Source organism: Nicotiana tomentosiformis, chromosome 12 (assembly GCF_000390325.3).
Source record: "Nicotiana tomentosiformis chromosome 12, ASM39032v3, whole genome shotgun sequence".
Taxonomy (NCBI): Eukaryota; Viridiplantae; Streptophyta; class Magnoliopsida; order Solanales; family Solanaceae; genus Nicotiana; species Nicotiana tomentosiformis.
The window spans coordinates 37141498-37154850 of NC_090823.1; the positions used below are offsets into that span (position 1 = coordinate 37141498).

General features: G+C 40.1%; 1 protein-coding gene across 1 annotated transcript; it reads right to left on the minus strand.

Moving 5' to 3' along the window:
* Positions 1-6880: 6880 nt before the first annotated feature.
* On the minus strand, positions 6881-7372 carry LOC138902489 (uncharacterized). The gene has a single exon (XM_070190360.1). The coding sequence runs from the start codon at positions 7370-7372 to the stop codon at positions 6881-6883; it is 492 nt and encodes a 163-aa protein (XP_070046461.1).
* Positions 7373-13353: the final 5981 nt, after the last annotated feature.

Genomic DNA, 13353 nt, shown 5'->3' on the forward strand with positions numbered 1-13353 from the left:
ACTTTTGTCACGACCCAAACCGATGGGCCGCGACGGGCACCCGGTGCCTTACCTAACCGAGCACCAACGTAACAAATATTTCTTATTATACCATCATGGGTAAATGGCCCAGAAGGGCCGTCATGATATAACTAGAATAAAACATAAGGGAATACTCGACATAAGATGACCCAACATGAAATACAAACTTATACATGTGACATACGGGCCTATAAGGCCTACATGATCATTTGTACATTCAAAACATAGGCCGACAAGGCCATAAAAGTATCCATATACATTAGATATGCCTACAAGTCTCTAAGAGTGCATAAACATCATAAAGATTGGGACAGGGCCCCGCCATACTAATCAATACATGTCCAAATATACTGACCAAATAGGCAACTCCGGAGCAAGTGGAGTGCACCAACACCTTCCGCTGAACTGATATCCTACTAGGAGGACTCTCAACCTGTCTCTCGGGACCTGCGGGCATGAAACTCAGCGTCCCCAGGAAAAGGGACGTTATTACAAATAAAGTACCGAGTATGTAAGTCATGAAAGCAGTATATAAAATACATGAAAGAAACAGGGAGTAAGGTACTCGACCTGTAAGTCTAAATAGATCTATGAATCATGAAACATTTATAATGTCATGCATATGCGTATAAATGTCACATCATGCATAGATGTGTGCGTACATAACATCATTAAGCCTCTAAGAGCATCCTATCATATCATCTCGGCCTCTGTGAGCGAAATCATCAACGTATACCAGCTGATCAAGTGGTGGTGCGTATATAACGCCATAACCTTTCCCTATACCCCGAATACATATATTATACGTGTATATAACACCATCTGGTCATGGGTTAATATACATGTATAAATTAATGCAATGCATAATGAAGTAAGTTAATAAGATCTCTCGAAATGTCATGAGACCCATGAACAGACGATATGATAGTAGGACATATTGGGAATCAAGAACTTAGGCAACCCTAGGACTTCTAAGAATAGAGTCATTTATGAAAGTTGCGTGCTTGCTCGTTTCGTTGTATCATATGAATCATGCCAAAAGGAAAGAAGGGATAGCTTTAACACACCTTAACTCCATTGAATCCTTAATACATTCCAACCAACTCTTCAAGCAACTCAACTCAATCTACCATAGCATAAAGAGATTCAAAATCATTGTTGAGTAAAGGCTAAGTCCGCAACTTAAACTAGTAGCTCGCTTATGTAAATTTGGGCAGCATCTCCCCTGTAATAAGAGCCTCCTCCAATACCATATACCAAAAACAATGACCAGAGTAATCCAGCAATACATAATTATCAATAACAAGACATCATATAACAACAACAAGTCACAACTACTTCACGACAAGCGGCAAGCTCCGATTGAAACTTGTATACCCCATATCACCCCTTATAGACTTCTTAATTTAACTTAACAGTATCATTAACATGATAATGAAGTCATTCATCAATTATTCCAGCCTTATACCATATATTTATAACAAAGAAAATAATCCACAACTCCAACTATCCTCAATTAGTAACTTTATTCACTAGTTCATGTCTAGCCCATCCATTTAACTTAATCAACATCAATATAACCTTAAGCACATGCAAGAACACCATGTAATTACCTCCTATAGTGGATAAAATTTGAAATACATGTTATATTTAGCTTACAACAGCCCAACACACCCCAATCAATTCATTCCCAAAACGACAACTATAGTAGTGTCAAATACCCCGAAAATATTACAAAGAATGACTAATCCACCATTTTTCCATTATGTGGTGTTTCTCCACACAATTTCTCCTCAAAAACTTCATTAAACAGTATCAAAATAGACAGCCCAAAAATAACATGAAACGACCCACAAAACAGTCCACTACAAGTCGAATAACTCGAACTCACGGCTTTCGATCACCGTCCCGTGAGTTCTAACTATTAGGAAACGAATTTATCAATCTTCCTCGATATTTAAAATCTTAAATACAGAAAGTAGGCATTTTTGTAACTATTAAATACCTTCCAAAACTCAAACTAAAAAGAAAAAGAGAGGCGATATAGCGATACTTACGTCGTAGGGATCGTTCTAATGTTATTGCTTCTTGATTTTGCACCCAGGATGTTAATTTTCTTTGAAACCCTTGTAGAGAGATTAAGGGTAAGTTTATGGGTTTTATTTGGTCCTAGTTTCTGGAAAAATGAATAAATAGACGACATAAGGGATATAAATATCCATTTTGTTGAAAAGTCAAAAAGGTGCTACTTGGCACTCTAGCATTGGCCCTTCTTCCAATGCTTCTATCATTTTATCTGTATGTCTTATGAACAAACTGTTAAAAGTGTTGGAAACTACATTACAATACCTTCAATTTGGTATATAATATGTCCCAAAAGACCTCATTTAACACATGAAAGGTATTTCTCAAAAAGCTTTAGTGACCCACCTACTTGTCACCTATACAGTCTGTGCAGTCTTGCGAACTGCAACTATCTCTCTACTCCGATGTCGTATCGACGAACGGTTTAATGAGTTAGAAACTAGACTCGTAGATCTCCAATTTGATATATAGATAATCTTGTAATTCCAAGTATATTAGGAGAAAAGCTCTGCTACATTTGACCTAATATTCATCACATTATGAATGTAACTTGTGATGACCTTTGCCAACTTTTGTTCCAAAACTCGCTTCACTTCAAAATGTAACACACGATTATCATACAACTAAAATAACTCATAACATAACCTCCTTATCATGTTAAGAACCCTAGTATTACCCAAAAATTACATGTGATAACATTCCCAACTTGTCGACATTCGACGAAACTTATTTTCTTCAATTTGCTTAGCTCCTAAGCCTTTCAACCCTCTTGGTAGTTGTCATCCATGATCTTAAAGATTTGTAACCTCCAAGGTAACATAATTAACTTACTTTATGTACTTTCAAAGACGATCTCATTTCTGAGCTTACATAAATTAACTTACGATGTACTCTCACGTGCGAAAATATGGGGTGTAACAGCTTCGGCGAGCCCACACTCGAATCTGCAATGTTCATTGACTCCCCAACCATCCGCTTCTGTGAAGTTATTCTCGTTTCTGTGGCCAAACTAGTGCACATACGCCCAATGTTCTGCACCTGTGGACACTGTTGTCTTGCACTTCCCTTTCGCATCTGCGACCCCCTTGTCCACATCTGCAGAGTTGCACCTGCGAACAAAACCTCGCAGATGGGAAAATGCCAGTAGCAGAACTGCAAAACAAGGTCAAAATGATCTGAAGCTTACCCGAGGTCCCCGGGACCCCATCCAACCACACCAATCTGTCCCAAATAATATCACAGACCTGCTTGAGGTCCCAAATCATATAAAATAACATAAAAAGTATGAATCGCACCTCAATTCAAGTTTAATGAACTAATCAACTTTCAAACTTCCAAAACTCATATCGAACCACGTCTAGCCAACTCGGAATAGCCCCAAATTTTGCAGACACGTTCCAAATGACATAATGAACCTATTACAACTTCTAGAATAATAATCCGACCTCGATAACCTCAAAGTCAACTCGCGGTCAAACCTATGAACTTCCAAACTTTCAAATTTTCACTTTCGCCAATTATAGACAAATCAACATATGAACATCGAAATCCAATTTTGGACATAAGCCTAAGTCCAAAATCAACATACAAACCTATTAGAACCATCAAAACACCATTCAGGGTTTTCTACACAAAAGTCAAACCTTGGTCAACTCTTATAACTTAAGCTTCCAACCATGAAACTAAGTGTTCCAATTCATTCAAAAATCTTCTTGAAAATAAACCAACTATCCCCGTAAGTCACAAAATGCCAAATAAGCATACAAGATGTATCAAATAGGGGAACGAGGCCCAAATAAACAAAATGGCCAGTTGGGTTGTTACATCTCCCCCTCTTAAACAAACGTTCGTCCTTGAATGAGTTTAGATTCATACCTGGGATATCAAAAGATGGGGATATCTGCTCCGCATATCATGATCGGTCTCCCGACTCGCCTCCTAGACTGGTTGACCTCTCCACTGAACCTTCACCGATGCAATATTCTTCGACCTTAGCTTTCGAGCCTGCCTATCTAAAATGGCCACTGGCTCCTCAACATAAGTCAAATCCTTGGCCAACTGCACCGAGCTGAAATCCAACACATGTGATGGATCCTCATAGTACTTCTGGCCCTTCATGGGAGAAATGCTGAGTTGAACCTTCTCACCACCATGAATGCCATATGATGAGCCTTCCTACCAGCATAACATTTTTTCTTGGACTAGGCTGCCCAAAGCCGCTCATGAATCAGTTTCACCTTTTTCAAATCATCACAAAACAAATCTGTGCCTAATAGCATAGCCTTGCCAGGCTCAAACCAACCAACTGGGAAACGACATCGCCTCCCATATAAGGCCTTATACGGAGCCATATGGATGATCTACTAGTAGTTGCTGTTATAGATGAGCTCTGCTAACGGTAGAAGCTGGTCCCATTAACCTCCAAACTTAATTACGCAGGCTCTCAACTTATCCTCTAAGATTTAAATGGTCCGCTCATACTGCTCATCCGTCCAAGGGTGAAACGCGGTATTCAAGTTAACCTGCGTGCCCAACTAACGTTGCATGGCTCTCCAAAAATGCGATGTAAACTGAGTGCCTCGATATGAGATTATAGACACAGGCACACCATGCAGGTGAAAAATCTCTCTAAGATAAATCCGAGCCATCTGCTCAGAAGTATAGGAAGTCATGACCAGAATAAAATGTGCGGACTCGGTCAATCTATCCACAATAACCCACATAATATCAAATCTCCTAAAGGTATGTGGCAACCCAACCAAAAAATACATAGTGATATGCTCCCACTTCCACTCCGGAATATCTAGCCTCTGAAGCAAACCACCCAGTCTCTCGTGCTTATGGTTAACCTACTGAAAGTTCAAACACCGCGCAACATGCTCCACAATGTCCTTACTTATCCTCCGCCACCAATAATGCTGCTTCAAATCACGGTACATCTATGCAGCACCTGGATGAATGGAATACCGCAAACTATGAGCCTCCTTAAGAATCAACTATCGCAACCCATCCACATTAAAACGAAGATCCGACCCTGAAACCTCAATACCCCTCTCATTACCAATAGTCACCTCCTTAGCATCACTATGTTGCACTGTGTCCTTAAGGACAAACAAGTGGGGATCATTATACCGATATGCCTTGATGCGCTCAAACAAGGACGATTGAGATACAACACAAGAAAGAACCTTACTAGGATCCGAAATATCCAACCTCACAAACTTGTTGGCCAAAGCTTGAACATCCATAGCTAATAGTTTCTCCCGTGCTAGAATAAAAGAATAACTCCCCATACTCTCTACCTTCCTACATAATGCGTTGGCCATTATATTGGCCTTCCCTGGATGATAAAGAATGGTAATATCGCTGTCCTTCAACAGCTCCAACCACCTCTATTTCCTCAAGTTAAAATCCTTTTCTTGAATAGATTTTGAAGACTCTAGTGAGCTGTATACACCTCACAAGACACGTCATATATGTAGTGCCTCTAATTCTTGAGCGCATGTACAGTAGCTGCTAACTCCAAATCATGTACTGGGTAGTTCGTCTCATGGGGCTTCAACTATCGTGAAGCGTAAGAAATCACCCTACCATCATCCATCAACACACACCCAATGCCAACCCGAGTAGTATCACAATAGACTATATATGAGCCTAATCCTGGAGGCAAAACCAAAATTAGAGCTGTAGTCAAGGCAATCTTGAGCTTCTGAAATCTCTTCTCACTCGTCAGACCACATGAATAGGGCACCTTTCTAGGTCAACTTAATCAATGGGGTTCATATATATGAAAATCTCTCCACAAAACGGCGATAATACCCAGTCAACCCTAGGAAGCTCTAGATATCTGTAGTGGTAGAAGGCTTGGGCCAACTCTGAACTGCTTCAATATTTTTCGAATCCACCTTAATCCCCTCAGTAGACACCACGTGGCCCAAGATTGCCACCGAATCTAACCAAAACTCACACTTGAAAAACTTAGCATATAGCTTCTTCTCCCTTAGTGTCTGAATCACAGTCTTCAAATGCTTCTTGTGCTCCTCCCTACTACGGAAATATACCAATATATCATCAATGAACACAGGGAAAAAAGAATCCACATATCGCTAAAATACGTTTTTCATCAAATGCATGAAATTTACTGGGCATTGGTCAGCCCAAAAGACATCACCAAGAACTCATAATGCCCATAACGAGTCCAGAAAACTATCTTAGGGATGTCCGAAGCCCTGATCATTAACTGATGGTACCCCGACCTCAAGTCAATTTTCGAGAATACCATAGCACCCTGAAGCTGATCAAATAAATCATAAATACATAGCAGTGGGTACTTGTTCTTGATAGTAACCTTGTTCAATTGCCTGTAGTCAATGCATATTCTCATGAAACCGTCTTTCTTTTTCACAAATAGAATCGGAGCACCCCAAAGTGATAAACTCTATCTGATGAAACCTTTATCTAGCAATTCCTGCAATTGTTCCTTCAATTCCTTCAACTTTCCTGGAGCCATGTGGTACAGTGTAATAGAAATAGAATGAGTTCCTAGTGCTAGATCAATACCAATATCAATATCTTTATCGGGTGGCATGCCCGGTAGGTCTGCAGGGAACACATCTGAAAACTTCCTCACCATAAGGAGTGAATTAATCGTGGGTGTATCAGTAGTGACATCACTCACGAAGGCTAAGTATGCCAAACATCCCTTCTCAACCATACATTGAGCCTTCACAAAAGAAACCACTCTAGTAGGAATATGCCGCAATGAACCTCTTCATTACAACCTTGGCAACCCTAGTATTGCCAACGACTTTGTCTTAGCATTACAATCAAGAATAGCATGGTACGATGATAACCAATACATACCCAACATTATATCAAAATCTGCCATATTAAGCAACAAAAGATCAACCCTAGTCTCATAGCTCCCAATTGTGACCAAACAAGAACAATAGACACGGTACACTATAATAGAAACCCCAACAGGTGTAGACACATAAATAGGAGTATCCATAGAATCACGAGACAAATCCAAATATGAAACAAAATATGATGACACATACGAATAACCCGAATCAAATAAAACGGATGCATCTCTATGACAGACCGGAATGATACCTGTAATAACTACATCTGATGCAAGTTCCTCAGTCTTATTAGGGAAAGTATAACAACGACATTGGCCTCCTCCTCTAGGACAACTTCTGCCTGCATGTCCTCCACCTCTAGCTGGCGATGCAGGTGGAGCAGCAACTGGAGCGGGAAACATAGCCTAAGCACTCTGTTGAGGTCTACCCATCTGAAGTCTAGAACAATCTCTCACAATGTACCTATTATCACCACACTCAAAATAACCTGTCTGTGATGTGGCTGCTGGTTCTAAGTCTGCCCTGGATAACTAGAATAATCGCTATAAGAACCCCATGCAGATGTTGTATTGAAAGATGGATGTCAGGTACGAGGGCTCTGAAATCCATGGCTAGCTAGAGCACTATAGGAAACCTTAAGTGCAGAGGAACTGGTCGACTGAGAGGACCTCTGCCATGATAGATCTTTCCCCTAGAGTAGGAGCCACTAAATCCTCCAAACTCATGAGGCTTCTTATCCTCCATATCCAACCTCTCCTTCCTGCATACACTCTCTACCCTCCTAGAAATCTCCACAACCTGATGAAATGCGGTCTCCGTCTCGATCTCTCGTGCTATCCCAAATCTGAAGTTGTAGGCGAGTCCCTCAATAAATCTACATACTCTATCTATTAGTGGAGACCAAGGAAGATGCATGACAAGATAACTTTGTAAACCTCAAAGTATACTCGAACACAGTCATACTCCCTAGTGGAAATGCTCAAACTTGTTGCGCAACTCATCCCTACGGCTCTGTGGAATATACTCCCTGAAGAAAAGATCAGAGAACTGGGACCATGTAAGTGGTGCTACACCGAATGGCCTACTCGCCTCATAAGTCTTCTACCATCTATATGTCGGCCCCGTCAACTAAAAAGTAGTAAGGTCGACCCTGCTAGGCTCTACCAAACCCATAGAACGCAGAATGCGATGACATTGATACAAGAAACCATGTACATCCTCAAAAGCCCCTCCACTTAACTAGGGAGGATGAAATTTCTAAAACCTCTCCAATCTCTTGCACCCCTAAGCCGACACAACTGGCCCTACCTCGGGCTGAACTGCAACTACTGGTTGCACCGGCACAACACCCGATGTCTAATAAGCATGAGCCAGCTGCTCTTGTGTATGGGCGGCAGAAGTCTGAGCTCCTCCCCTAGAATGTGAAGTTGTTAGTTCAACCAGAATCAACCCTGCCTAGGCCAAATTCCCATACATTCTCATGAAGTGTGCCAAGGTCTCTTGGAGCCTCAGTGTAGCAAAAGGCCCCTCCGGTGCACGCTCAACATGTTGGGGTTCTTGATCTTTAACTGTAGCTACTGATGGCTCCACATATGCTTCTATAGCAGGTGGCGAAACATGCCCCACCTCGGGCTCTACCTCGGCCCAAGTGTAACGACCTAACCGGTTATTTTGTGTATTTTGGCCCCATTTCCCCCTTTGAAGCTTCCTGTATGTGTATCTGTGATTTTATGACTTTCGGGGATGGTTGGTTTTATTTCAGAGAAGTTTTGGAATGATTTGGACCTTTTGGTTCTTGGTTTAGAAGCTTAAGTTGGAAATGTTGACCTAGGTTTGACTTTTGTAAATACAACCCCGGAATGGTGTTTTGATGGCTCCAATAGGTTGGTATCGTGATTTTGGACTTATGCGTATGGTCGAAATTAAATTTAGAGGTCCTTAGGTTTATTTGACTCGTTTTGCCGAAAGTTAGCAATTTAAGGTTTAGAAATTTTCTGAAGTTTGACCGTAGGTTGAATTTATGGCTATTGGGTCCTAAAGTTGGTTTGGGAACTTGGAATCAGACAATTTTACTATTTGGAACTTGTCTGCAAAATTTGGTGTCATTTGGAGTTTGTTTGATAAGATTCGGACGCTTGGTTATGATTCTAGAGATTCTTGAGTTTCCTTTTGAATTTCATATGTTTTGATATCCGATTCATAGTTCTAGATGTTATTTTTGTATTTTGATCATGTGTGCGAGTTCGTATGATATTTTTACACTTGTGTGGAGCCCCGAGGGCTTGGGTGACTTTCGGACGTGTTTCAGATTGTTTTGGCTTGTTTCTCAACAGCTGGTGTGCCGGTCCTGCATTTATCGCAAATGTGAGCACCGATTCTCAATTGCGATCATCTCTTTCGCGAATAAATTATCGCATTTTCGAAGGGGTTGTGGGCTGGCAAGCTTCACATTTGCAAAGCCAGCCTCACAAATGCGAAGGGGACCTCAGCTGTGACTATTTGCATATGAGATCAAATGGGTCACTTTTGTGCAGGAGCTGACTTCGCAAAAGCGAAGTCAGTGCTGCATTTGGGTCATCCCCTGCGATCTATAGGCATCGCTTTTGTGATAGATATCTCGCATTTGAGCAGCTGAACAAAAGAGCTGAAATACGGGACTTAGCTTCATTATTCATATTTTAGAACCCTAGACTTGGTAGAAGACGATTTTGATGATGGATTTTCACCTACAACTATTGGGTATGTGATTTTGATTAGTTTTCAATTATATTACTTGATTATTTATGAGATTGGACATTAATTTATGAGAATCTAAGAGAAATTTTGGAAAATTTTGTTTACGTTTTGAAAAAGAAAAAATTGAGATTTGAGAGTCGAATTGGACTCGGATTTGAAAACAAAACACATATATAGATTCGTAGGGTTATGGGTAGTTGAGAACTACCCTTGGACTGAGGTTTTGACCGGGTGGGCCTGTATTGACTTTTGGGGAATTGTGTATAGATCTTAGCTTTATTAGTCGAAATTAGTTTCTCTTGCATTTTTTATGACATTAAGTCATATTTTGGTTAGATTTGAGTCGTACGGAGGCGAATATTAAGAGAAAAGCCATTTTGAGTGTTGATTTGGCGTAGTTGAGGTATGTATCTTCCCTCACTTTGTGTGATGGAACTACCCCTTAGGATTGGACTTAATTATACTATTTGAATTATTTTGAAGACGTGTGCATGAGGTGACGAGTGTGTACACGGGCTTATATGTGAAAAATTGACTGCTTCAGACTCTTAGGTCACTTATAAGAATTTAATTGAAGTTGTTATTATTTGTTCTCTCTTTTCTTGTCAAATTTATTCTTACATGCTTTAATTAAAGTTTTCATTACATGTTCCATTTTCTTTTGTCGAGGTTACTCTTATATGCATTTACTAGTAGTTGTTATTACATGTTATTTCACCTATTGTTGAGTTATTCTCATGCAATTATTATTAGTTGTTATTTTATTCGATCTTTTTTATTGCGGAACCTTGTTATGCATTTTAATTGAAGTTGACATTTCATGGAAATACCTTTAATTGTTTAGCTCATTGTAGTAGTAGTGGTTGAAGGCTATTAACAGGTTTTGTGGTTGAAGTTGATGATTACCGGAATATCTTTCATTGTTGAGTTATTTTTCAATTAATTTTGTTGTTATTGAGATTCTTGTGCACATTGTGGTTAAGCTCTAGGCTATGTATTGAGGCGACGTTGGTCTTGTTGATTTTGGCCATGTTGTAGAATACGGGCACGTGTGGTGCAAGTTCATTAATGTATTGTGATATTGATATGCATGTGGCATTATAAGGGTGGGTATTGATGCGCATGCAACAAAGATAAGGTGGGATTTATATGTGTGTTGCTAGTAAGAAAACTACTTGAAGACACACGGTGAGATAAGGCGGCTAAAGCGCGTAAAGTTATTTTGAAAAGAATATTTTAAAAAAAATATATGCAAGGCTCACACGACGATATAAGGAAGATTGTGATTTGTGAAATATGAATATGAGGTGTGGTAACACAGTGTAATTTTTGTAATACATTCTATAGTAGAAAGGCTTGTTGATTTGAACGGTTATTGTTTAGTTCCATGGATTCCACAGGGTCCAAAGGGTTAACAGGCCATGGTTTCTGCTCCAGTTGTTGCTCCACCGGCATCGCCAGCTAGGGGTGGAGGTCAGGCAGGTAGAGGTCGCCCTAGAGGGGGAGGCCAGGCTCATTGCGATGCTTATCATAACCTTTCTGTCACTTTAGGTATGTATCTATGCACGTTCGAGGACAAACATTTATTGTAAGATGGGGAAAATGTAACGACCAATCGGTCGTTTTGTGTATTTGAGCCCTGTTTCCCCTTTTGAAGCTTCCAGTATGTGTATTTATGGTTTTATGACTTGCGGAGATGGTTAGTTTTATTTCGGGATAGTTCTAGAATGATTTGGACCTTTTGGTTCTTGGTTTAGAAGCTTAAGTTGGAAATGTTGATCTAGGTTTGACTTTTGTAAAAACGACCCTTGAACGGTATTTTGATTGCTCCGATAGGTTCGTATTATGATTTTAGACTTGGGCGTATTCCCGAATTTGAATTCAGAGGTCCCTATGTTCATTTGACTTGTTTTGTCGAAAGTTGGAAATTTGAGGTTTAGAAATTTTCTTAAGTTTGACCGTAGGTTGACTTTATCGTTGTCGGGTCTGGAATTTGATTTTGGGACTTGGAATAGGTCCATTTTTGTATTTGGAACGTATCTGCAAAATTTGGTATCATTCGGAGTGGTTTGATAGGATTCGGCCTCTTGGTTGTGATTCTAGATATTGTTGAGTCTCCTTTTGAATTTAATGCATTTTTGTAATGACCCAGCCGGTCGTTTTGAGCATTTGCATTCCGTTCAGATATTTTACGCCTTGATTAGCTTCATATGATATATTATGACTTGTGTGAATCGTCAGTTTTGGTTTTCAAGTGATTCGGGATTGATTCAGAAGAATGATTCTCAACTAGGAAGCTTTAAGTTGGAAGAGTTGACTAAGTTGACTTTTGAGTATTTGATCTCGGATCGGAGTTTTGATGGTTCATTTAGATCCGTATGGTGATTTTGGACTTGGGTGAATGCCCGATTTTGTATTTAGATATTTCTAGAAGGTTTCGGCACAATTTGGCGAAAGCTGGCAATTTGAAGGTTTGGAATGTTCATAAGTTTGACCGGGAGTTGACCTTGATGATATCATATTTTGATTGCGGTTCCGGGAATTGGAATATCTTCGTTATGTCATTTTGGACTTATGTACAAAATTTGAGGTCATTCCGAGTTGATTTGATATGGTTCATCACGAATTTGGAAGTTGAAAGTTCAAATGTTCATTAAGTTTGATTTGAGGTGCGATTCGTGGTTTTGATATTGTTATGTATGATTTGAGGCCTCGAGTAAGTCCGTGTTATGTTATCGGACTTATTGGTATGTTTGGACGTTGTACTGAGGGGCTCGGGTGTGTTTCAGATTGATTTCGGACCATTTTGGAGTTTGCATGCATTGCTGGTTTCTGCTATTATCTGGTGCCCGTGGAATTCTTAGGGATCGCGAAGGTCCTGCCGCGATCGCGAAGAGTGTTTTGGTCTGCTGGTGGATTTTTTCATCACGGACGTGACATATAGAATAGGTTCGCGAAAGAGTGAGTTGATTGTTGTCCGCATTCACGACTTGTGTCACACATTCGCTTAGTAGAGCTAGGAGCTGGAGGTCAGTCATCGCGTTCGTGTTGTCAACGCCGCGTCGTGAAGATTTGTTTCTGTTGTGCATCGCGTTCGTGATGCCTGTTCATAGAACACAAAGGGCAATTTTGTGGTCGACTGATTTCATGCTTCGCGAACGCGAGGCTTCTTCCGCATTCGCGAAGGGATACCTCTGGAACAGTGTATAAAGTACTCTATTTTGAAGGTCTTGGCCATTATATCATATTTTAAGCTATGGAGCTCGGATTTGGGAGATTTTGGAGGCAATTGTCACCACATGGATTGGAGTGAGTGTTTTCTACTTAGTTTTGATTATATTTTATGAATCTATCTTCGATTTTGGCATTTGGATTATGGATTTTAAAGAGAAATTGGGGGGTTTTGTCTAAACTATTCTAAAGTGAATTTTTGAGTTTTGAACATCGATTCGGAGTCGTATTTGGGTGATATTAGTAGGGCTAGACTCGTAATTGAATGGGTTGTCGGATTTTGTGAGTTTTGTCGGGTTCTGAGGTACGGGCCCGGGTTTGACGTTTAGGTTGACTTTGGACTTTTGATTAATGATTCAACCTTTATCATTTGAGTTTGTTTTCTTTGGCAATAGTTGATGATTTTGAGTTGCTT